Source organism: Lepidochelys olivacea, assembly GCF_965140295.1.
Source record: "Lepidochelys olivacea isolate rLepOli2 genome assembly, chromosome: 2".
In the NCBI taxonomy this organism is placed as follows: domain Eukaryota; kingdom Metazoa; phylum Chordata; order Testudines; family Cheloniidae; genus Lepidochelys; species Lepidochelys olivacea.
The window spans coordinates 84369142-84395318 of record NC_140412.1 but is presented as its reverse complement, the minus strand read 5'-3'; the positions used below and the strand labels follow the sequence as shown (position 1 = coordinate 84395318).

The 26177-nt window shown below is 40.3% G+C and overlaps 1 protein-coding gene across 1 annotated transcript in view; it reads left to right on the top strand.

The window, feature by feature from the left end:
- The window catches only part of YES1 (YES proto-oncogene 1, Src family tyrosine kinase), a 68392-nt gene extending 42498 nt beyond the window's left edge, over nt 1-25894 (top strand). Inside the window, exons 4-12 of the mRNA XM_084620692.1 lie at nt 1571-1669; nt 5738-5841; nt 5958-6107; nt 11351-11506; nt 12161-12340; nt 17544-17620; nt 18835-18988; nt 20053-20184; nt 23861-25894. Of these exons, the coding sequence (XP_084476818.1) occupies nt 1571-1669; nt 5738-5841; nt 5958-6107; nt 11351-11506; nt 12161-12340; nt 17544-17620; nt 18835-18988; nt 20053-20184; nt 23861-24069 (1261 nt within the window). The 3' untranslated portion in view covers nt 24070-25894. The remainder of the gene's footprint in view (nt 1-1570; nt 1670-5737; nt 5842-5957; nt 6108-11350; nt 11507-12160; nt 12341-17543; nt 17621-18834; nt 18989-20052; nt 20185-23860) is intronic.
- Nucleotides 25895-26177: the final 283 nt, after the last annotated feature.

The window sequence follows — 26177 nt, the reverse complement described above, 5'->3', positions numbered from 1 at the left end:
GAGTAGACAGGTTTTCACCTGATTTACAAAGCTCCATAAATATGGGCTTAAGAGGACTACATTAACATGCTAATTAGAGCTGGGTAAATTTAATTTTTTTTTTCCAATTTGCAGCAATCAGCAAACCAAAATTCAGAGAAAAATACTTGGTTTAATTCTGAAAATAATTTGAATTTGTCAGCAAACTGGAAAAGCCCAATTTGTGTCATCCACAAATGGGGGGGGAGGCGTTCTGACCTTTTTAGTTCAGTGTTTGCGGCACTTGCCTGGAAGTGGGAGACCCAAGTTTGAATCTCAACTCTGGAGCAAGGATTCCGATCTCCCCCTCCCAGGTGAGCATCCTAGCCAATGGGATATAGGATTTTCTGGGGTGGGCTGCTCTCAACCACTTCAGTTGAAGTTGTTCCACTTGTGTAATACTTAAATATTCATTGGGCCAAAGAAGGGGGGAAAATCTGTAGCCTGGTGATTAAGGCACTCGCCTAGGAGATATGGATTCAGATCCCTCCTTTGAATCACAGGGTTGCCAATCTTGGTTGGATGTATTCCTGCAGGTTTTATTACATGACATAAAGATTAATCTTTAATTGAATATTAATTCCTGGAGACTCCAAGACAATCCTGGAGGGTTGGCAATCCTAGAACTACATGTGACAATATGCTGAATTCATATAATTCTCTGATCTAAAATTTGTACACAATTTTATTTATTTACTTTGTCCCTCCCTTGTAGCTCAGTGTGTACATAAAGGCAGCCTGCTGTGGTAGCTACATAACAGTACTTAAAGATCTGGATTCAACAGAAAAGGACTAGAGAATTGGGTTCCATTCCCTACGCAGTCACAGATTTGGTTTGTGACCTTGGACAAATCACTTAAACTCTTTGGGTGAAGTCCTGTCCTCACACAAGTCAACGGGGAGCTTTTGCTACTGTCTTGAGTAATTGGGATTGTTCCTTGTCTAAAAACTGGGAATTAAAGGATGGAGAAAGCACTCTGAGATGCTCTAAATTGCCATAAAGTGTGCTAGCACTGGAACATCTCTTAATTTGCTTATCTGTAGTTGACAGTTTTCTACAACATTATAAATGCATTCATCAGGTTTTTTTTTCTTTTAGCGTTTTTTTAATCCTGTTCATCACGAGGTGCCATTTTTTCCAGATTGTCAACAGTGGCAAATATTTGTCTGAAATGTATGAAAGTGATTAGAAGGCACTTCTAAAAAACCTTCCTAAAAATTTAACTTTGCAATATATAACTGGAACGCCAATATCTTTGCTTAATAATCATATAACAAAGCAGTCTATTACTCTACACCTTATATGTCAGTAAATGCCTTTCTCTTGTACATATTTCTGTTTTAAAATATGAAATGAAATTAAGATGTACACATGCAGCTTATGATGAAGTGAAAAATTTACTGGCAGGTACTGCATTCTAGTTGGGATGATTGTCCTCTAAATTTAATTTTGCATTGGCTAAAATTTGATCTGAGTTGAATATTTGTGGATGATAATACATCACTTTGTAAGAGTTTATGCAATTTAGAGATAATTGCTATTGCATTTCAGGGAAGGAGACTGGTGGGAAGCAAGATCCATTGCTACAGGAAAGACTGGCTACATCCCGAGCAATTATGTAGCTCCTGCAGACTCCATTCAGGCAGAAGAGTAAGGCATTATTCAGTCTTTTGTCAGTCACTTTTGCCCATAATTTACTACCAAAGAATTATACGTAGGAACTAATTTACTACAGTGCCATATAAGTAGCAGGTTTCAGAGTAGCAAGATAACATTTAATTTGGGAAAGTATGAATATGATACTTCTCACTAATTAATGGATGGGAATACTACTTAAATAGTAACAAGTATAGATATGTGACTTTTTAATGGAATGCATTAATACGTATGAGATTGTTTATATGTGTGTGTTTGTGTTTAAAAACCTGAGTATGTCTGAGTGTGAAGATAACTGAATTGGTATACATACCCTTCAATGTGTTATTGCTTACATCTAACAGCCATCTGTTTCTCAATCAAGATATGCACACTTTGGAATGCAGTTGATAAAATGTTGTTTGTTAACTAGGTGGGCAAACCCAACAGGCTCCATCACCCTGATAGTGAGTGAACTCAAAGTTCTAAGCAAACATTTTACACGGATGGCATTCCAAAGCTGTTCAGGGTTTAAAGCCATTGATTCCTCCAAATCTCTGGGACAGATCTGTGTGAGGGGACAGAAAATTGCTCAGCATCCCCAAAGATCAGTGAGAATTGAGGCAACATTACCATTTTTACTGCCAGCACTTCTTACAATTGAGGACAGACACAGCCCATAATCTTTAATGTAGTAGTTAAGGAATCACCTGAAGTTTCTTTAGGGATTCTGAGATGTCTCAGGTAGAGCTTGTTTGCTAGGTAGTGGGTACCTAATTATTGCGTTAAGACTTACAGAGCTCTGCTGCCTTTGCCTCCACAATGCTAGCAGTGGGAGTGTTTCCCAGCTTTCATTGCCCTGTTATGTGGTCAGGACTCTTCCAGTCCTTTTCTTCACACATCTCACTGCACTTCTGGGAAAGAAGCCCAATTCCCAGCTTGCTTCCTGAATCTCAGTCTGAGACTTCAGTATAGCACTATTGCTTCTGCTGCCACTACCTGGCCCTTTAATATTGAATAGCAGCTGCATCAGAGAGAGATAAGCATTTGTTCTTAAAAATTAAATCTTTCAGCTGCTTACAAAATGCTGCTCTATATAACCAAAAAAAGTAATATTTAAAATTCCTAATTGAATTACTACGGCTGCAGTGCTGCACCTGTGATGGCCAAGCAGTAGCATCAATGGAGATGCTAGTGCTGATATATCCAAGTTTTGGGGATTGTTTCTAGAAGTGAGATGTTGCCCAAAGAGTTACTCTTGGGGGAACTCTGCATCACTGGGCATGCACAGAATTCATGGCCCCCGTAGATTTCTTTGCTTCCCCGCAGAAAAATTATTCCCCGCTCTTGCAGCTTCCCTTTGCTTCCCCGCAGAAAAATTATTTCTGATGGGGAAGCAAAGGGAAGCTGCAAGAGTGGTCACACGCCCTTCTCCAGCAGTTCAGGAAGATCAGTTTGAGTGCCCAGAACAGCCAGCAGAGATGTAAATAACTGCCAGGGCAATGGGGCTGGGTAGTTAGAGATACACTCTGTCCTTCTTGCTCACTGTTGCAGCATGTTCAGTGTGGAGGGGCAAGGCTTTGGGGTGTATCTGAGGAGGTAGGTTTGGGGAAGGCTCTGTCCCCTCAGGCAGAGTAGAATGTAGCAGCCTGCCTGCTTAGTGAATTGTTTCCATTGTTCATAGTGAATTCCCCCAGGAGTATAAAACAGGTGTAAAAATGTCCTTCACAATAAGGCTCCTTTACACCACTCTGGCAGTGTAAAGGAGCCTTAACTCTGACCTCCTTGCCCAGTGCTAACACCACTCTGACCTCCTTGCCCAGTCTCTGAGGAAGGTCAGAGGAAGGTGTTAGGTTTGATCCTGGGTTTTGTTATGTTCTGTTAACACATCAGAGGAACCTACAGCTTACAGAGGGAGGCTTCTTTTTCTATATTAATATATACAAATTATGGGACAAATTATTTAATCAATTTGTGAGCACCTGTAGGATAATAGGGTTGTAAGGAAGAGCCAGCCATGGATTTGTCAAGAATGAATCATGCCAAACCAACTTAATTTCCTTCTTACACGGGTTACTGACCTAGTGGATAGGGGGAAGCACTAGATGTGCTATGTCTTGATTTTAATAAGGTTTTTGTCACGGTTCCACATTACATTTCTAATAAGCAAACTAGTGATGTGGTCTAGATGAAATTACTATAAGGTAGGTACAGAGCTGGTTGAAAGACCGTATGAAAAGAGTAATTATCAATGGTTCACTGTCAAACTGGGAGGGTGTATCTAGTGGGGTCCTGCAGGGGTCAGTCCTGGGTCCAGTGCTTATTCATATTTTCATTAGTGACTTGTGGAGAACATACTTCTAAAATTTGCGGATCACGCCAAGCCGGGAGGGGTTGCAAGCATTTTGGAGGATAGGATTAGAATTCAAAATGACCTTGACAAATTGGAGTTGGTCGGAAAGCAACAAGATGAGCTTCAATAAAGACAAGTGCAAAGTATTTCACTTAGACGGCAAAATCAAATGCACAACTACAAAAAGGGGAATAAGTGGCTAGGGAGGTAGTAATGCTGATAAGGATATAATGCATTATAGTTGATCACAAATTGAATGAGTCAACAATGTGATACATTTGTGAAAAAAGCTAATATTATTCTGAGGTGTATTAACAGGACTGTCATGTAAGACACAGGAGTTACCATATATACTCGTTCATTAGCCCGTTCATTTATAAGCCTACCCCCCAAAATGGATAGGTAAAAATAGTAAAAACTGTATGACCCTTTCATAAGTCGACCCTATATTTCAGGGGTTGGCTAACTTTTTGGCTCCCAGCCCATCAGGGTAAGCCGCTGGCAGGTCGGGACGTTTTGTTTACCTGGAGCGTCTAGGCATGTAGCCCCTCAGTTCCTTGTGGCCACGGTTCGCCATTCCCAGCCAATGGGAGCTGCGGGAAGTGCGCGGCCACAAGGAACTGATGTGCTCCATGCCTGCAGACGCTCCAGGTAAACAAAACAACAATGTATTAGATATTCAATTCAATGATTTCATAGAGTTTAAAATCAAATTTTGGTGTAGACCCATTTATAAGCCGACCTCTGCTCTTCGATGCATCACTTTTTTACCAAAAATATTTGGCTTATGAACGAGTATATACGGTAATTATCCATCCCTCTCTACTCCGCACTGGTGAGGCCTCAGCTGAAGTACTGTGTCCAGTTCTGAGTGCCACACTTCAGGAAAAATGTGAATAAACTGGAGAGAATCCAGTGGAGAGCACCAAAAATGATTAAGCTTTAGGAAACCTGACCAGTTGTTCTCCCTGTCCACTGAAAACAGGACAAAAAGTAATGAACTTAATCTGAAGCAAGAGAGTTTTAAGTTAGATATTAGAAAAAACTTTCAAACTATAAGGTCGATAAGATCTGGAATAGGCACCCAAGGGACACTGTGAAACCTTCATCACTGGAGGTTTTTAAGAATAGGTGGGACAAACACCTGTCAGGGATGGTGTAGGTTTACTTGGTCCTGCCTCAGTGCAGGGGGCTGGACTTGATGATTTCTCAAGGTCCCTTTCAGCCCCTGTATTTCTATGATTCAATGAAATGAATAGAAAAATATAACCTGTAAAATATGCTAGCACAGTGCCTGTTAATTTAGAAGTCAGAATTTCTTTCCAGTGAATGGAAGCTCAGTCCAGAGATTTTGCTGTTCAGGGTGAAGTCAGATACTTTAATCCCTGCTGTTCCTTATCAGTAGTCCAACAGTTAGTAGTGGTATAGATTTATGAGAACTATATTTAGATGAATATCAGTGTTTGGGAGTTTGCATTATGAGCAGAAACGCTTTAGTGTTTGGCCTTCTGTTATAAATCACCATGTGAGTAATGATGATGAAGCAGCATTGCATCTGTATCTCAAGACCTTGCTGCCTATTTAGGTGTAAGGGCCTATGAAAGGCCCCTAAGATTTGAAAAAAAATTAAATGAAACTTATACAAGCAGAATTTATAGTGCTATTTTATGCAGATTATTACCACAGTATCTTCACTAATCTTATCAAATATTTTCTTTAACTTCTTCTAGATGGTATTTTGGTAAGATGGGCAGGAAAGATGCAGAGAGATTACTTTTAAATCCTGGGAACCAACGTGGTATTTTCTTAGTACGAGAGAGTGAAACCACTAAAGGTATTTTTTTTAAGCTTACTTCCTCTCTATAGCAAAAGAGTTAATTGTTTCATATGTGTACACTTTTTTTTTTTTTTTTTTTTGGTAAGAAACAACATTTTAACTGTTTTTTCTAGGTGCTTATTCCCTTTCTATACGTGACTGGGATGAGGTCAGAGGCGATAATGTGAAACACTACAAAATCAGAAAACTTGACAGTGGTGGATACTATATCACAACCAGAGCACAATTTGAGTCTCTACAGAAGTTGGTTAAACACTATACAGGTAGGCTCAAGTCCCTACAGTCCAATACTAGTTTAATGGTTTTTACAAGAAAAGAAATTTGAATAAATGGTACGTGGGTATGTTTACATTGCAATGGGCTCACTCAGGCTTGAGCCCAAACTCCCCTTTTGTCTACACACTCATCTCTCAGGCTCGGACCTAGGAATCAAGCAGGGACCAAAGGTTAGCCCTATTACTTTGCAATGTAGACACAGCGCGTGGGTGTACACACACACATCACCTCGGGACCCTGGGAGTCTGACAAAAGTATCCCATGGAACAACTTCCATTGTCCTTTCTATCCCAAAAATCTCCTGTTGACTCCAGGGAAATGGAGGCAACCCCCCTTGGTGTAGTGCAGCAGCTCCATGAGTCAGCGTTTAACCTGTCTGTTGTCTTCTGAACACTGAGCTGCAGACATACCATCAGAGAGCCTTCTGTGTTCGCAGTGGAGACAGATCAGAACAAGTCTTTTGCAAAGTGCACTGCTTCATGGTCATGGGTGTACAGCCAGATTTTGGTGCATCTCTAGAGCGAGGCGAGCAAAAGAGTGGATTTTAGTAAGGGTACCAGGAATGACTACAGATACCAGCAAATAACAAAGAAGCTGGCAGCATTGCAAATTAACCAGAGCAGGTTAAGTGGCTCAAGACTGAGTACATGAAAACAGGAACCAGAACTGTACCTTGGACAACTTGCCAACATCATGCCTGTTTTATATGGAGTTTGACTGGATGCTGGGCACTGCACTGAACATGGAGCGCATCATGATGTAGTCAGCCAGAATGGCGCCCTTCTAGCCCCAGAATCCAACATTAGGACTGATAGGAGCCAGCAGCAGGTGCCGAGTGAGGACAGTGAAGTGTCTCTTACTGAAACTGTCCCAGAGGAGGTTTTGCAGTAGGAGAAGCAGCAACACATCCTGGGGCCATACTCAAAGGAGCAGTTTGATTTCTTCTCTCCCCCCCCACCCCCCGTGTCCCCCCGCCGAGGCACAGCCCACTGCGGAGCCTGCAGCCGACACGGAAGGGACAGAAGCTGCCCCTGGGCCTGGTAAGTTTCTGGCTCCATTTTAATGTTGTATTACTATAGGGATAGGAGGTATTTCCATCCTATGAACCAGTGCAATAGTTATTAAAGGACCCAGCTAATAGTGTATATCCGCTAATGGCAGATTTTATGTCACCAGTGGCTTGGCTGCACCCTTTCCTACCTTCCACTATGTGGAGTTCAAAATGGCATGCAAACAATAAAAACATCTTGAAAGTGAATTTTTACAAGGGCATTTCTATTTCTTAAAAGTAACCTTACATTGCCAGGCCTATAAGTATGTGGCTCTGTAACCGCTCAACAGTGTAACGAGTCGCCTGAAAACAGTGATCTGGATGGGTGGATGGGGCCGGGGTGAAAGGGAGTGAATGTGTTCCATTTACAAATCTAGTCCATTTCAATTAAAGGTCCATAGGTCCATGCAGTCCATAGGTGAAAAAATTCATTTGCTCCAAATTCAAGTGGGGTTTGAAATTTTGTCCAGAAATGGGGGTGGGGGGAGAGACAAGGAGACTGGCTGTGGAGTTCTGTGTATTTCCATACAGGCTAAGCCATATGAAAGCTAATACATCATCCTGTTGAGTCCCCTTTATGAATTCTGACCCAATCCCAGATGCTGATAGCTGCAAACTTTTCCTGAAGCGGGAACTCCAGATAGGCAGTCGCATTTTGGGGAAGGGCATATTTTCCACGGCCACCCTAGTAGCTGACCAGTCCACTTCATTCATAGATGAGCTGTTCAGTCACCACACATTTGAATACTTAGGTGCATACACTGCAGGTGTCCCAACAGTAGCTTGAAATAAAATCTCCTTTGCCAATTGGGCACCACAGCAACTGTTATCTTCCAAAATGTGGAAGTCCTGAAATAATAGAAAAAGCTTTTGTAGCATGGCTGTTGATGGCACACACGCCCCCCCCAACCCAAGTAGTTCTGCAATTTTTAGAAAACAAAAACAGCTTTGAATTTTTAACTTATCATTGCCTCTGCACTTCTTTAGCTGAGATTAACCAGGCAGTGTCCAGGGAACTTCTGTGGTCTGAAGCATTCCTCTTACAATATATTAAAGTTCAGTTTGGAAAAGTAAAGTTTTGTCCTTTGAATTTCCACAATTTCTGTGCTCCTGCAGTGAGCTATTGAGACAATAGCCCTCTGTGTCTTGTCCTATTCCAGGCCCCTTGACCTCTGCTGGCTCTGGTACCTCCACAGCTCACCCACAGTGCAGCAGACGCCCGGGTCAGTGTCGTCATGGACCATTCCAAGAGGAAGCATTTCCGTGATGAATTTGTTGTCGAAGTTCTGGACAGGGCCAACAAGCAGGTCCAGTACTATAAACAGAGAGGAACTTATGGCTAGAGGAGAGACACGGTGAGAGGAAATGGCTGGCTGTATAGCTTGAGGGCAGGGTTTCAGTGAGAGAGCAGGCGCTTGCCTCGCAGTTCCTGGAACAGGAATGGCAGATAAGGATGGAGGACAGACCTCAGCAGAAATAATTGTTTGAGCAGCTGATATCACTAATGGTCACGAGTAGTGGCTCCTGCTGCATCACCAATGCCACAGCCTCAGTCCCCCTGTGATGCAGTCTAGAAACAGCTTGGAAAACTCTATGGCTGGGTGCCCCATGCAGTTGAGCCCCATGAACAGTGGCTAGGCAGGGTTATTTTACCCCATGCGGTCCTCCATATTGGACCCCCTCCCATATGGATGCCTCCACCCCTACTGCCAAGTGCACGACAAACAAGGAAAGGAGAATGGGGGGGCAGGGAACATGCAACAGTAAGGGGCTTCTGTCTTGTAGATGGTTTCACTATTTGCAGTTGTTCATGCACTCTGTGTTTTGCTTTTTCTTAAAGGTTCTGTTATTGATGTTTGGCTTGGTAATGGCAGTTGGCTGCCTGGCAATGGGCAAATGTTGTACTTTTCTAATACATGTTTATAAATAAAGCTTTTATTTAATCAAGAAAGTGTGTTGCTATCACTGCATCACATCATACAATGTGTTTTTAAAATAATAAAGTTAAACACATGATCGGAGCAAACACCATTCCTCAATGTGATTATCTACATAAATCTATATTTCAACCACTTCCTTGCATCAGTCCATACTGTGAATCAGCCCCTGGCCCCCATTTCATAAATGGTCACCTCATTCATAAATACACTGCATGGCAATCAAACCCCCACCACTCCCCAAGCACTGAAATCCCTCAGAATCAATGACCCGCATCCCCACCCATCCACAAGCACATTCAGAAAGGTACTGTTCCCCCTCTTCCATTGTGTCATGTAAGTTCATAATGTGAGAGCACAAACCATCCCCAAATTCTGTAGCCTGGGTGCATCAAGCTCCAGCTGTGGTAGGTGCACTTTCTGGCTGAGTGCCAATTCAGTGGCCTCTTACTGTCATAGTCCATTTAGGGGAAAATGGCTCACCTCTGGTTTCACAAAGATTGTGAAGAGCACATCACAATAATTTGGACAATACTGATGACCCTGACATCCAAATGGGTCGGTAGACAGACATCTCCACAGGATTTTCAAATGAACATTCCACAACTGTTGTACACCTGCTGACCGTCTTTTGCCAGCGCCTCTGAAATCAGAGTATTGTTTCATAAGTCAAAGCAAAAGAGGGTGGGGGGACATGGCAGGATTCCCCAGAATAATGGTAGGGACAATAAGTCAATTTATGATCATGTCATTTGATGGGAAGAGTGTCCCAGCCTGTCCATAAATACAGACTCTTGATGGGCGAAAAACCCAGGCATCATGATCTTCCCAATGCAACTCTTGTTGACATTCCATAAATCATCTTCTGTGGTCCATGAGGGCATGCATAACAAAGGAGTAGAACCCTTTGCGGTTTATGTACTCCTGTTTTTTGAGGAGGGCAAACTATAAGTCCCTTCAGTGGTTCTGGTGCACTTTGGAAACCCCATTCTCTCAAAGTCAGCAGTTACCTCAGGATTATCTTTTATGCCCACATGGGGTAAACCACACGTCTGAATGCCTCAGAAACTTCCACTACCACTTCAACCACAATCGACTTTCCGACACCAAACTGGTTGGCAACAGACCTGTCTTTACGCTGGAGGGTCAGGACAAGCTCCTTATGAACTCCAGAAATGTAGCCTTCTTCATGAGAAAGTTTGGGACCCACAGCTGGTCATCCCAGGTCTGCATGATGATGTGATCCCACCTGTCTGTGCTTATGGCTCTGCACAAGAAGCGTCGGTTTGTATAGGGGGCATCAGTGGCTATACCGAGTGTACTGAGCAGCATCAGCCAGCGCAAGTCCACAATGCCTGGGTAGACCTCCACCTGCTCTATCCTAAGCCCTGTCAGGTGCCTTTGGTGGTTCCGAAAACACCCAAAATGTCCACTAGAGCCTCATGGATGCTCTACCTGTTTCCTGACACAGGAGTGAAAGTGCAAGCCAGAGAAGTTCTTCAAAAGGTGCCACCTCCATGTTGCTGGCTTTGGTAGCTGGGAGTGCATAGACAGTCTGCTCAGTAGCCTGTGGTGTTGGGCTGTTCAAACTTCCTGGAACATGCAGGGTGGGCAATAAAGTTTTCCCACAGTGCTAGAGCAGCCACGTTTTGTGAGGGTGCTAGGGACTCTGGGGTATGGCCAGTTTGATTTGGGTTTGCACGCTGCAGCGAAGAGTCTTAACGGATTAATGACAGGTTTCACAGTAGCAGCCGTGTTAGTGTATATTCACAAAAAGGAAAGGAGGACTTCTGACACCTTAGAGACTAACAAATTTATTTGAGCATAAGCTTTCGTGAGCTACAGCTCACTTCATCGGATGAGCCGTAGCTCATGAAAGCTTATGCTCAAATAAACTGGTTAGTCTCTAAGGTGCCACAAGTCCTCCTTTTCTTTTAACGGATTAAGAATCAGTGTGGATGCTGAAGCCCAGAGTTCTCTAACATGGCTCAGCTGATTCAAGTCCCACCAACCCTGGGCGTAAAATTGCAATGTAGACATACCCTATGTGGCTGGTGATATTTTTGGAAAGTGTGTTGATTTATTTTTTTTTGTTGTTGTTGTTATTAATAAAGCTCTTTTTAGCAATGGCAAAAAAAATGCAACAGATAACTTTGTTAGACACTCTTTGTATTTTATTTTCTTTTATCATAGTCTTTCGCATATTATTTAACTTAAATGATTTCATTTTCCAATTATCCAGAGCATGCTGATGGCCTGTGTCATAAACTAACAACTGTGTGTCCAACTGTGAAACCCCAGACCCAGGGACTATCAAAAGATGCCTGGGAAATTCCTAGAGAGTCTTTGCGGCTAGAAGTTAAGCTGGGCCAAGGATGCTTTGGGGAAGTATGGATGGGTAAGAGTATGATATTTGCACCTATCCTGTTGCAATTATTTATTTTTACCTAAAATATCATAGTCTGGAAAGATAATCTGATGAAGAATTGAAGGCAAAATTACTAATAGCAGTGATATGTGTCAAGGAAAGTGCTTTCAATGCAAAATTTCCTGTAATTTTTGGATATGAATTCACACCATGAATTATGAGCTTTAGCCAGTAGCAAGGACTCTGGGATTAGCAGGTATGAAGCAGTCCAGCCACCATAAAGGAAGAGTGAGGAGGTAATGGCAATCACGGGTATGCTAGGAGGAGAAAAGGTGGCAACAAGAAGTAATAAATGGAGGAGACGACCCCAACAAGCATGAGGGGAATCAGAATAAAGCTCATTTGAAAACTGAGCTTTAATAATTCCATCTCAGTTGTTCACATGACTACACAAAGAATTTTGTTTTGTAATTTACTAGATCTCCATAATTAAATTATGCCCTCATTACATGTATTTGGTACTTCTGTATATTTATATATAGTAAAATTCAAAGCTAATTTTCAGTATAGTTCTTACTGCTTTATCCCCTTAAAAAAAAAATGAAACAAAAAGAACAAAAGCAGTTTCAGTTGAAAACCTTTTAGAAGCATAGCTGAGGCAGTAAAATGTACTTTTTTCTTTAGGAACGTGGAATGGAACCACAAAAGTAGCAATCAAAACACTAAAACCTGGTACAATGATGCCAGAAGCTTTCCTGCAGGAGGCTCAGATCATGAAGAAATTACGACATGATAAACTTGTTCCACTATATGCTGTTGTTTCTGAGGAGCCAATCTTCATAGTCACTGAATTTATGACAAAAGGTATGTGATATTAACTGGAAGGCACTAAATTTAAAAGTTAATAAAAGTCCCAGTAACCAAAAAAGGTATATTTTGATTCATGTTGAATACTGATACGTGTAAACCTAGCCCAGCATGTGAATTTGTGATTAGATTTTAACATATGATAGGTTCTGAAATCATCTTTGTTGGATCTGATGTTTTTTTCTTAATTTTGTGCTATCATGATTTGTTCAAATCTGCTATAACCTGTTTCTTTACTGAACTAAACCAGATGAGTTTTACAAAAGATCCAGATTTTTAGTTGCTAGGATCTACGTGGCAGAGATGCCTGTTAGTGGCAGAAGTCTTTGTAATTATCCCATTGAATCAATAAAACTTTTTGAAATTAAAAGAAGCACTGTTGAGGCTAGTAGGGCAAAAGTTTGATCTACTTGCAATAGTTCTGCAAACTAAACAGTAAACTAAAATTGTTTGCTGTGCTCTTTCGTCATCTTTTTTCCCCAAGCTACCCTTCGCCCCAAAAAGAGAGAAGTTTAAGGGTTCAGGATGTGTGTAATAGGCTTTAAATGTTTACTTCCAGCATTAAACAATCTTTAAAAAGAACAGGTCCCAAATCAAGTACTTTAATTTTTGAAGAATTTGATCTCTTGTGCTTATCTTGGAGAGAGTTGTGGCAATGTTAGGAGGATAGAAATCAGATTGAAGTCAGAAACTGAAATTCTAAAATTTACAAATTATATTAAAGCGCATATAGCATATGAAATATTTTTAAAGTTTTGGATCAGGCCAGATAGGGTGGAGAGGAACTGAAGATTTCAAACTTTAAAAATAAAAACAAAATGGAAATGAATGAAATGAAGCAGTCTCTCTGATGGCAGATCTTAAAACAGCCTTGTAAAATCAGGTTTCACTGTTTAGAATAAGCCATTTATGTATTTATTTACTTACTTGAGATGGGATGGTACAAAGCAAAAATTAAAACTTGAATTGGAACATTGCCAAAACAAAGTAGGCTTACTAAAGTATTTCAAAAATCAACTGTGCAGTTTTCGATATTACAAATGTAAAACTCTAGTTTCCATTTTAATCTTAGACAAATTGTTCATTATTTTTCTGAAAATGTAAAAAGCCAGTGGAGGGGGGAGGGAATCAATTTTATACTAGTGCATAAACTGTTTTGTTAATATTTACCCCCAGTAGCACAAAGCCATTGAAACAAGAAGGTTGTGGCATTTTAATCAAATCAGGTTGTTGGGGTTGGGTTTTGGTGTGTTTTGTTTGGGTTTTTTGTCATTATTTTTCATTATTTGCACTGCTTTTCCCACCCCACCCCAAGAGAATTGCCAGTGCTACCTCTCAGGGTTAATTTAGCTAGCCTCAGAGACCCCAGCATTAAAACAGCCTTCTTCAAGGAAAAGAGAGCTGCATGGAAGCACGACAGAGCCCAACAGTGTTGTTCCTGGTCAGGCAGATTACTAGAAGTTGGAGTAAGGTCTTTGCTCCTCCACAATACTCCTTCCCCAAGAAACAGGGTATGGAAATCTCGTGTCTCATGAATTTAGTGCAGAACATCAACCACAGAGATCTTGGTTTGGCCCATCGCTGTTCCTTTAAACAGAAAATTGTAGCAAGCGATTATAAATATATCATATGTATTTAAGCTTGTGGCAGTTACAATGATGAGATTGCTCTGAAAAGTCTATGACTTGTTTATTTTTAACATTTTTCATTCCATTTTTGTCTTTACCATTTTGGAAGGTGTGACTTTCTTAAATTACTCCAGTTTCTAGAATTTTAACATATTTTCATACTAAAGAGAACATTTTCTTGAATACCTATAGTATGCTTACAGGTGGGCAAGCTTCTATATCAGAGACCAAGATTTAAGATTGCTGCCTTTTAAGGAGTACAAATTATGGTCAGTTATTAAATCACTGCAACTCCTTTCAAGCAGTACTAATGTTTTAGTGTTCTTTGTATAAATGTGATATGTAGTTGAGGAAAGACTATTAAAATATGTATCTTAGAGGAGGGGAGATGGATTTTGGAATCAAAAAGAAAGTACAACAAACAACATTGCTGCTTTTGATACGTTCAAAGCAAAAACTGCAACTGTGTAACGTTACAATTTCCCTAATATATAATTGAGGTTGAGTGGCAGAATAACTTCCTTAATGTATTTTAGGGAAACTTAATTCACATCCAAAAATTAAAAAAAAAAAATTTATACTCTAAACACACCTGAATGTATTTAGTTATGCAGTAAATAATTTATTTCTTCTTCACTGTGAAAGAGGCTGCAAACAAAGCATTATACATTATATAAAATGTCTCTGTTTTTGTTAAATGGTGTAGGTAGCTGACAAGGAGCATCAATGATGTAAGGATGCTTCCTGACCTAAGAATTTATTAGCTTCCAGTTGTCCAGTAGCAGTCCATTTAGCTAGTGCAAAGGGTATTATTTAACATAGTCAATATAGGATGTGTGTGCCCTATTACTTTTACTGTCCTCATTTGAAATATTATTTACGTTTACAAATAGCCATGATATTTCACGTAAGGAGCTATTGCATTTCAGTGGCAGATAGAGTGTTTCCTATCTTCTTCTAATCCTGGAGCACCTTTGCAGGCACAGGGAGTAGTACAGCATTGCCATTCATTCCTGTCTATGCCTTCTTCCTCCGTTAAGCCTAGCCTGGTCGTGTCCCTGTGTATGATGTCGTGTCCCTGCCATCTGGTTACTTTTCAGCCTCTAGGTCTGACCTTGGTTGTGTTTATATTATTTTTCTGGCATCCTATCATATGTTTGTTTTCTGCAGTGTCCCCACCATCATAATCTTTTTGATTGTAGCCAATCCCATATTCTGATTTTTACATTCTAGTCTCCTAACTTCTTCATTTGTCTTAAAATCATTCCACTTTACTCCTGCCATCTTTTGAAGATCTCTCATCTCTACTGCTTCCAGCCTTCTAATGTCTGTTTCATTTAATCCAGCTGCTTCCAGACCATAGACAATACTGTTGGTACGCTGGTTGGATAAATTTTCACTTTGGTACCAAATGTAATGTTTCCTGTACATATACATATATGCTTTTAAATTAAGTTGATGAAAGCAAAGGGTACTATGTAACTAAAAATGACGGTGCTCCAGTTTGCAGGTGCTAAATATTTAATTTAATAGTGCATTTATGGTCAGATGTATTAATGAAGCACTGATGATAGTGATATAGTCATTGAAAGAATTAATGTCGTAATTTTAATCCCTTTATATATGCCAGCACATTTCACTTTTATACTGTTGAATATATAGTTCTGATAGAGACATCTATATAGTTAAGGTTGCCTGATGCTTTCCATTATTCTACCCTATTTTCAGTTCCTCATTACTTTGGCAAACTTCAACAATTCCAGCAGAAATTTTCCATTGAGAGTGTCTACCTCTGGCTGGGGAAAAAAAAATATATAATATATATATTACGTTTCAGCAAAATGGTTTTGTTGTTTCCTTGAATGAGATTATAGGAAAATGTTATTTTTGTCCATGTTAATTACAACCATTTTGTTGAAAAGCTGTCCTGTATCCATGATTTAGAGTCGGGGACCTGAAGTTTGGCAAAGGTGTCAAGCTCGTGTCAGCAATGTATCTCTTGCTGTCCCTGTGGGAAAATCCACCCAAATTTAGCCAAATTATACATTTCTGATCTTTTCAGTTTGCACATGCCCAATAACATGTTTGCTATTGACTGGCAGCATTATTCTTCAAAGATTCTGTCTGTACTAAACATGTTCCATCCTGACAGTTTCTGTGTGCCTACCAGACTGATCTTGCGCCATCCCAGTGCTGCAGGGGCTGAGCAAGCCTTTTCCTGCAGTTGTTTCTCCTTGCTGCTGGTGGCCACTCTGGCACCAGTTACCAGATCTGAGGGCAATGAAACACTTTCTTTGCTCTCAGTGCTCCCCCTGCTGTCTCTCATTTAGCCTGGCTTGTTCAACGACAGAGGGATGAGAACTGGGAAGAGATGGATGGCCCAGTAGAAAAAATACTGGGATCATGTAATTAAAGACTGTATTGTAATGCATGTGCATACGGTCGCTGAGTTAAGTCACGTTTCTAAACTTTAGAGTGCTTGGTTTTGCAATCTTAACATTCTTTTGATGTACGTTTTTTATGAAATACCTCATTTATATTTAAATATTGTGTTCTCAATAAATTACTTGCATAGACGACTTGCTATATACAGTGGCATACAGGATTGCAAGATTCTGCATATGTATTTAAGGTTATATAATGTATTATTTGAGAAATAATACCTAGTTCTTACAAATAAATTTTCATCAGTAGAGCTCAGTGTTTTACAAAGGAGGTCAATATTATGATCCCCGTGTTACAGATCGACTATGAAGCACGTGAATAAAGAGCGCTGTTAAGGTGGCATGTGCAAAGTTATCTTGGGCAGTTTCTGGCTTGTAAGTGCTTCCTCATGCAACCATAACGTTCTACTAATGTCAAGTTTCAGAATAGCAGCCGTGTTAGTCTGTATCCACAAAAAGAAAAGGAGGACCTGTGGTACCTTAGAGACTAACCAATTTATTTGAGCATGAGCTTTCGTGAGCTACATCAATGCATCCGATAATGTGAGCTGTAGCTCACGAAAGCTTATGCTCAAATAAATTTGTTAGTCTCTAAGGTGCCACAAGTCCTCCTTTTCTTTTTGCTATTAATGACAAGATTTTGTATAGATTAATTAAAGTTTAGGCTAAACCTTTTAAGGATTCCCATGAGCATCCAAGGCATTGTACCAGTAGGTAACATAGCAGCATTTTATTCCTAATGTCTGCTTTCTTCATATTGACCTTGTGAGCACTTGTTTCTGGAGTGTGGTGAAGTAACCGAGATATGGAAGGAGGAGAGACATTCTTATGACCAATTCTTGTATTTTAAACAGAGGAGCATGCAGAATTGGATGAAACTTGCTGTTAGTAATTTTCCCATGTGTTCAGTTAAAGGAACACTATTAGATTGTGCAAACCCAGTATTACATTTTGGAGAAGGAAATATTTAGGGGGAGATTTTCAAAGGCACTGGGACTTTGAAAGTCAATGGGAGTTGAGTACCTAAATCCCATCTGTGTCTTTGAAAAACTCCTTCTTAGAGGCTTTCAGCTAGACTGAATGATTGCGTCTGTGTTTTCCTAATTTATGTTTATCTTCTTTTTACAGGTAGCTTACTAGACTTCCTTAAAGAAGGAGAAGGGAAATGCTTAAAACTTCCACAGTTAGTTGACATGGCTGCTCAGGTACTTTGTATAAGTCAACAAATGAGTATTTTCCACATAGAAAACATGTTAAAAATGTGAAACAGATATACCAACGAACATCACAGCTGAATGTTCTATATGCTTTTACTCTTTACAACAGAGGTACGCAAACTACAGCCCGCGGGCCACATTCGGCCCGTGGAACCCTCCTGCCCAAGGCTTGAGCTCCTGGCCTGGGAGGCTAGTCCCCGGCCCCTCCCCTGCAGCCAGAGCTCACTGCAGTGCCGGCGCAATGCTCTGGGCGGCGGGGTTGTGAGCTCCCAGGGCAGCGCAGCTGCAGAGCCCTGCCTGACCCAGTGCTCTGTGCTGCGCAGGGTCGTGGCTGGCTCCAGCCAGGCAGCACGGCTGTAGCGCCGCCAGCCACTGATGCTCAAGGCAGCACGGTAAGGGGGGCGGGGTGGATAGAGGGCAGGGAAGATCGAGGGGGTTGTCAGGGAGCAGGGTTGTAGATAGGAGTCGGGGTGGTCAGGGGGCGGAGAACGGGGGTTGAATGGGGTCCAGGGGGCGGAGAACGGGGGTTGAATGGGGTCCCAGGAGGGGCAGTCAGGAAGGAGAGGGGGGGTTGTATGGGGAAGTCAGGGGCAGGGGTTCCAGGGGTGGTCAGGGGGCAGGGAGAAGGGGTGGTTGGATGGGACGGGGTCCTGGGAGGGGGGCAGTCAGGAATGAGGAGGGATTGGAAAGGGCGGCGGGGGAACAATCAGGGGACAGGGAGGGAGGGATGGATGGGGCAGGGGTCCTGGGGGTGGGCATCAGGGGACAGGGAACAGGGGGGGTTGGATGGGGCAGTGGTCCTGGGGGGGGTCGTTAGGGGGTGAGAAGCAAGGGGGGTTGGATGGGGTCGGAGCCCGGGCCACACCTGGCTGTTTGGGGAGGCACAGCCTCCCCTAACCAGCACTCCATACGATTTTGGAAACCCGATGTAGCTCTGAGGCCAAAAACTTTGCCCGCTCCTGCTGTACAGCTTCTGTTGAAGTTTTATAATTTGCTACAAGAAATATCTCTTTATTAGATGTCCTGGAGTAAAATACACTTTATTAATGATCAGCAAGCTATAATGGCCAGCTGTGATGACGTATTTTATGCAGCTATATAGCAGAACTGGCACCAAAAAGACTGGCTTGTTACATGTTTGTTTTTGGAGAAATGAGTCTGGTCACCAAAAATAGCTTTTAAATAAAACCTTTCTTTTTCAGATTGCTGATGGCATGGCGTACATTGAAAGAATGAACTACATCCACAGAGACCTTCGGGCAGCTAATATTCTTGTAGGAGACAATCTTGTGTGTAAAATTGCAGATTTCGGTTTAGCAAGGTTAATAGAAGACAATGAGTACACTGCCAGACAAGGTAAGACAGATTTATTTACTGTATAAATAAATCTATGTACAAGTTTATGCATATATATATATATATATATATATATATATAAAATAATCATACCCTTGAAGGCATATATGTTTGGTCCCAACTCCCACTACTTTAATTGCTGCAGCTTTCACTAACAAGTAAACTTTGAAAATTATTTGGTGATAATGGCTTAAGTTATCAAAAATTACTAGTGATTTTGGGTTCCCATCCTCTGAGGCACATTGTATAGGCCTGAATTTCAGTGGGAGAGTGCTCAGCACTTGCTGAAAATAAGTTACTCAAGCCGGGCACCAAAATCACAAGTCACTTTTGAAAATCTTAATTGCTGTAATGTTTTCCAGTCTGAAAAATCCCTTTATACTAAATGATATTAAGCCATCCAACTAATTGAACTAGCAAAGCAAAATTTAAATTCTTGGTAGTCCAATATTTATTTCAAATTATATACAGTAAAAGTTTTGTGGTTTTTTTAAACCGGCATGTTGGAGGAATGCGGAGCGCTGATAAGTGAAAAATGCTGTTTGACTAAGAGGGGGAGGGAGTTTGGATGCAGAAGGTGGTACGGGGCTGGGGATTGGAGTGCAGGACAGGGGGCGGGCTCTGGGAGGGAGTTTGGGTGCTGGAGGAGGGTCAGGGTAGGGGCTTGGGGTGAAGGAGGGGGTGTAGGGTGCCGGATCCGGAGGGTGTTCACCTCTGCAGCTCCCCCGCAAGTGGCGATGTGTCCCTCTGCTCCTAGGTGGAGGCGTGGCAGGGGCAGCAGCAGTGCACAGAGTCGCCTGCCACGCCTCTGCCTAGGAGCAGCAGAGAAACATCGTTGCTTCCGGGGAGCCACATGGAGCCAGGTAGGGAGTTTGCCGGCCCCATGCCAACTGGACTATAAACCAGACTCTCTAGGAAGATTAGAAATGCCGGTTTATAGAGCTTTCCAGTTGGTAGGGGGCCAGATAACACAGCTTTTACTGTATATACAAAAACACATACATACTTCAGTGTGAGCGAACTGGATCTAGGAAAAAAGTGTCTGTTTTTCTCCACTGTCTTAGGAGCCAAATTTCCAATTAAATGGACAGCTCCTGAGGCAGCATTATATGGTCGGTTTACAATCAAATCTGATGTGTGGTCATTTGGAATTTTGCTGACAGAACTGGTAACAAAGGGTAGAGTGCCATATCCAGGTAAGAAAGCATTAAACAAGGCTTTATTAGAAAATATAACACCAGTATGTTATGATGATCATAATGGGATTTATATAGTTTGGTGTTAAGGTAATACTGTGGAAAGTGTAGAAGATCTTTTTATACACACACAGCATGAAAAAATACCTCCCCCCACCCCACTCTCCTGCTGGTAATAGCTTATCTAAAGTGATCACTCTCCTTACAATGTGTATGATAATCAAGGTGGGCCATTTCCAGCACAAATCTAGGGTTTAACAAGAACGTCTGAGGGGGGGGAGCGAGTAGGAAAAAACAAGGGGAAATAGGTTACCTTGCATAATGAGTTAGCCACTCCCAGACGTTCTTGTTAAACCCTAGATTTGTGCTGGAAATGGCCCAACTTGATTATCATACACATTGTAAGGAGAGTGATCACTTTAGATAAGCTATTACCAGCAGGACAGTAGGGTGGGGGGAGGTATTTTTTCATGCTCTGTGTGTATAAAAAGATCTTCTACACTTTCCACAGTATGCATCCGATGAAGTGAGCTGTAGCTCACGAAAGCTTATGCTCAAATAAATTGGTTAGTCTCTAAGGTGCCACAAGTACTCCTTTTCTTTTTGCGAATACAGACTAACACGGCTGTTACTCTGAAATCTGTTAAGGTAATGAAACTCAAAAAAGATACTCCTTTTAGTCCTAATTTCTCAAACTGCTCATTTGGATCTTATTCCAGTTTACAGTATAATCTTAAATAAAGCTCTTTGAAATCTTCCTCCTGCTCCTTTCTTTTCTACTTCTCCTATGTCTAAATCAGAGGTAGAATAATGAATACTGGAAATATGAATGGCTTCTATGTCCTCTTTCCAAAAATAAGTCTAACAGAAGAAACTTGTCTTTCTCCTAATAGATTAGACTGTTAGCCATTTTAACATACTCTACTTCCAATATTATTGGAGAAAGCAAAGCTACCCTTTAACAGAATATTAGAGGAGTAAAATTATTTTCCAGGAGGAAAGCAATGGTGTATAGTGCTCCATTATATAAAGTTGCAAAAAGAGAAATGTCAAGCCCTGTTTCTAGAACACGACATGCAGCTTGGGCCTTATTAATAAATAAATTGAGAAACTGGGAAATTTTTCTTCCGTCACAGAAAGTTGTCTTGACTCAGGGGCTAAGGATGTTTAATCAGTGTAGTTGATTGATATTCATTACTTTTAAATGTTTGGGTTTGATTTGTGGTTTTGCTCTGTTTGGATTTTTGTTGGTTTTGTGGGGGTTTTGTTTGTTGGTTCTTGTGTTTTTTGCCAGTGCTGTAAAAAGCATAGTACTCGTTACATTACATTGCTACATGCCAAATCCTCTTCCCTGTACATGGGTGAGTGCTATGAGTTTCGAGGGTAAAGTATTTTTACACCATAGGCTAGTGTTCTGTGGCTGCTACTGCCACCTGCTGGAAGAGGAGATCAGCAGACCTGCATAATTGAGGATGCATTGGCCATGCTACGTCCTCAAAATCTTCCCTGTGTGCTGCTATGGATGGGCTCTGCAAAGTATAACATTCTAATATGTGAGGGTATAGAACCTACTAGAGGAGTTCCTGCATCATAACACATTCTGCATCCCTGTGCATCAGAACCACACCAATTTGTAATACTTACCAGGCTATAACCAACCAAAAAGACATGAGTGCAACATGTATTCCTAAAGAAGGCATAATATTTTGAGTGTCAGAAGGGTAAGATTTGCAATTAAGAGTCTTCTCTCAGAATGTAGGCAAGTCCAGAACACTCGCTTTTAGCATAATTTTGATACCTCAGGATTTTAATGCTGTTGTGACTCATACCATTAATTTCCAAAAAACTATTTCAGTGATCCAGTACGAATAAACACTATGATGACAAGTCCTAAGCTAAAATATTTTAACCCACACTTGAGTGTCATAATTAGTCCCGCTTCTTTAGGACCAAATCCTTTTATCTGGGCCAAACCCAAGCAGCAGGATTTAACACTAGTGGTTTTATAGAGACTGGAGGTGAAACTTACATGCAGTATATAGTACCCCCAAGCAATGGAACCACTCTGGCAGCTGCTGCTACAGCCTTGAGACTGCAGTAGCAAATACTGCTATTGTACCAACTTGGTGCAGGAAACAGTGGCAGCTGGATCATGGAGGGGAAGATCCCCTAGCCTAGAGTGACCAGATGTCCTGTTTTTAAAGGGACAGTCCCTTTTTTGGGGACTTTTTCTTATATAGGCACCTATTACCCCCCACCCCTGTCCTGTTTTTTCACAGTTGCTATCTGGTAACCCTACCCTACCCTAACTCTGTTTTTTTGGTGGACTGCCTCTGCCCTTCCACCAGTCATAATGACAAAGTGCAGGGAGCCCCTAAAAAGTAAGGCTCCACAGCATGCAGGCATCTACTCCCCAGGTCTCTAAAATCTGCCGACCACAGACTCCTATGCAGAACACCATTTGGACAGCTGTGGACCTCCATGGCTGTAGAGAAGAAAGCAAAGTGCATTGCTTAAGCAGTATCACTTAACCATTATGGCTGAGATTTTCAAAGAAGCCTGAGAGTGAGTTAGGCACCCAAAACCATGCTCTTGTAGGCTCTCTTGAAAATCTCAGCAAATACCTCTTTCCTGAACTAGGACTGCTATTTACCTAACAAAGTATATTCTGAAATTCTGAACTGTTTGTGTTTAGGGAAATATTTTGATGATTTTCATAAATGAATCCTTCAAAAGCCAACATTTTCAAAAACAGAAAAATGTGGGAGCTGGGTGGTACTGAGTATTTTTTTTTTTTAAACTTCATTATTCATTAAGGCAGATAAATATAGAGTTAGGAGCCTAACTTTAAGCTCCTGTTTTGGAAAATCCTGCTCTTACTCTTTTTGAAATGTAAAATGTATTTTATAATTTTTATTCTAATTACAATTATGTAGTTTTTTGCCTTGCAATTTAATTATTGCATGGTTAAATGTAAAATGCTTTAGAACCCCATAGTATCTTAAATCCCACTGATAAGGTTTAAGAGTACTGAGTACAGGAGAATATTAAACTTGTTTTCTACCTGCTCGCTTCTGAAATTTCAGATTTGGGGCTTCCCTGACTTACAGCAACCTGATGCTGTCTGCAGCCAGAATCTATACAGTATGTGTTGAAAATGGCTGCCTTATGGACGGGTTCCACAGGTTTTAGATCAATAAATGTAAATAATATGAAATATTTTGTTGTGTTGATTTGAGTTTATATATCACTTTTGTTCTGGGCAAGTTATCAACTGAACTTTAGTATACAGAATCTCTTTTAGTATTCTGTTCAGATCAAGTGGCCAATGAACAGAACTCCAGACAGAAGTAAGGGTCTTTTTGTGGGGATGTCCTTTGCAGGAATTTTCTCCAAGTAAATAGGAAATGTTCTTTCGCAAAAGTATTTGGAGAAGCATGAGGATGGGCCAGTACTAACTATTTGAGAAACATGGGTGTAACTGAATATTTCAGAAAATATACTTATTTTAAAATTTACAAAATTAATCCAACAGACTGTGTCTATAGTTAAGAGTCCCTTGTGACAGTACAGTTATATTTAACTCTCAGGTGGTCTGATGCCAGAAAAAAGCTGAGGGATTTTTGTAAACTGTTCTTTGTGTAATGTCATTAATACCTAAAATTCTTTATTGTAGGGATGGTGAATCGTGAAGTTCTGGAACAAGTAGAACGTGGGTATAGGATGCCTTGCCCACAGGGCTGTCCAGAGTCTCTCCATGAGTTAATGAAACTGTGCTGGAAGAAGGACCCTGATGAAAGACCAACATTTGAATATATTCAGTCTTTCTTGGAAGACTACTTCACTGCTACAGAACCACAGTACCAGCCTGGAGACAATTTATAAGCCAGCAACCTACATAACATGCACAAATCTGCCAAATGTAAAGGACTTTCAAAGAGTTCCTTGCTTCTTTAAAGGAATCCAAGGAAAGAAAATCTTCACTCTGCATGCATTTAATGGCAAACTGGAATTCCATAATACAGTTGCACAAAACCACTTTTAAACTGTTATACCCTAACTTACCTATGATGTGATTTCGCCCCTTTATCTCACCCCCCTCTACCCCCCCAAACTGATTTCAGGGTCCAAAAGGAGCTTGCTGAAGTTGCTCAGTGGTAAAGTGAGTGTCAGCATGACAATTACTAGCAAGAAAAAACCCTAAAAAAAAAAAAATTTTAAACAAAGGAACTTTATGGGACCAAACAATTCCATTCCAGGTCTATAAAATTTCCTGTGTTCAGAATTAGATGGACTTTTTCTTAAAGATGATACCACCATATCTGAGATATTGATAGTAATCTTCAGTTTAAGCTTCCTCTTGCATGGACTTAATTAGGATAGACAAGGTTAAAACAGAAATTTAAACAGTGTATGACAAACTTGATTAAATGCTAGACCTCAGTAGTGGAATTGGAGAGCATAATGCACTGTGTTCATATTTGTATTAATGTAACTGGAAAGTAGCGTGAGATTTTTCATTTTTATTTTTTTCTGCATAGTTAAGAATAATGAAGATAACAAGAAAATGAGGTAATATTTTATAATGTTGTGTTGATAAAATATGATAAAGTTTGAACTTGAAACCATACAGTACAATCAGAGGTTAAAATTCTCTAAACTTTTAAGCTCCAATCCTACAATGAGCTCTGTGTGGGAAGACTACCTAAACAAAGCTCATTGCAAGATCAAGACCTTAGCTGGTAAATGGCCACCTTTAGACAGTACACATTAAAACACAGATTTGGTACTGTGGGATGTGGCTAGTATGTATTAACAGTGATGGGTGCCACAAATGTAAAATTACACTAGTTCAGGGATTTGATTGCACTTTTGCTTTTCGTGACTATAAAGACTCTTACACACAGAATTATTTAAGTGAGAATAAATAGGAGAAGAAAATGTGAAGGCTTAAAAATTAGACGGATAAAGTATATTTAATATTGACATAATACAGTGATGACAAACCTTTGCTGGCATTCAGCTCACACTAAATCTATGATATTTTCTTCAACTACTGACATATCTAGCAATAACTTCATGTCCTCTGTTCATCTGATGACATGAAGTTTGGAATTTTCAAATTAAGCTAACATACTTTAATTATGAAACTAAACGGTTTTCTCTGGTATCATGATGATGATCATATTAGCAGTGTAACACTATCTGACAAATGAATTTCATGCAAGTGGGCAATGTAGTTCTGGTACTAAAAATTGTTTTTCACATGTTTACACTACATTCTTCATACTGAATCTCTCCACTAAATGAAACTTTGTAAGAACAGTGCCATCATTTTGCATTTTCCCTTATCTTCTATACACGCGTGATTATCAAATTTTAAAAGGGCTTTATGTAAAAAACCAAGAACACTATGGAATTGTAATTTTTTCTGAATATTTTAAAATGGGTAACACAATCGTGCAAGTTTATGTATTAATACAGTTACAGTAAAAATGCCTGAAAATGTTGCTGGCATTAATTGGATTTTAATGACTGAATGGAATAATTCCTTGTAATAACATTTGTATAGTAAAGAAATAAAACACTAACTTAATGAGTTCGTTCATTGTAAATGGTTGTGTATTATAGAACTTCTCCAGAAAGAGTTTCTGTATGTATATGAAATTTTTATTTTTAACCGTCCTTCACCTCAAGACATTGATATGGAACTTACCCTAACAAAAATTTCAAAGTTCACATTTATGCTTTTTATGTAATAGTAATAAGTTTAATTATGTAATTATTTTTATAAAGTATGGCACTGTGGAATTCTTTTGCAGAATTGGTTTAAAATAAATGTCTCCCTCGTTGCATCTGATTTACTTTAAAAAAGATAAAATTGTTTGGTTTCAAGGTTTCAAAACTACTTCATGTGCTAGCTGCTTTTTGGAGGAAAATTTTTTGAAGCTGCAGAGAACGGAGTTTTGATTTTTTTTTTCTGTTTAAGCTAT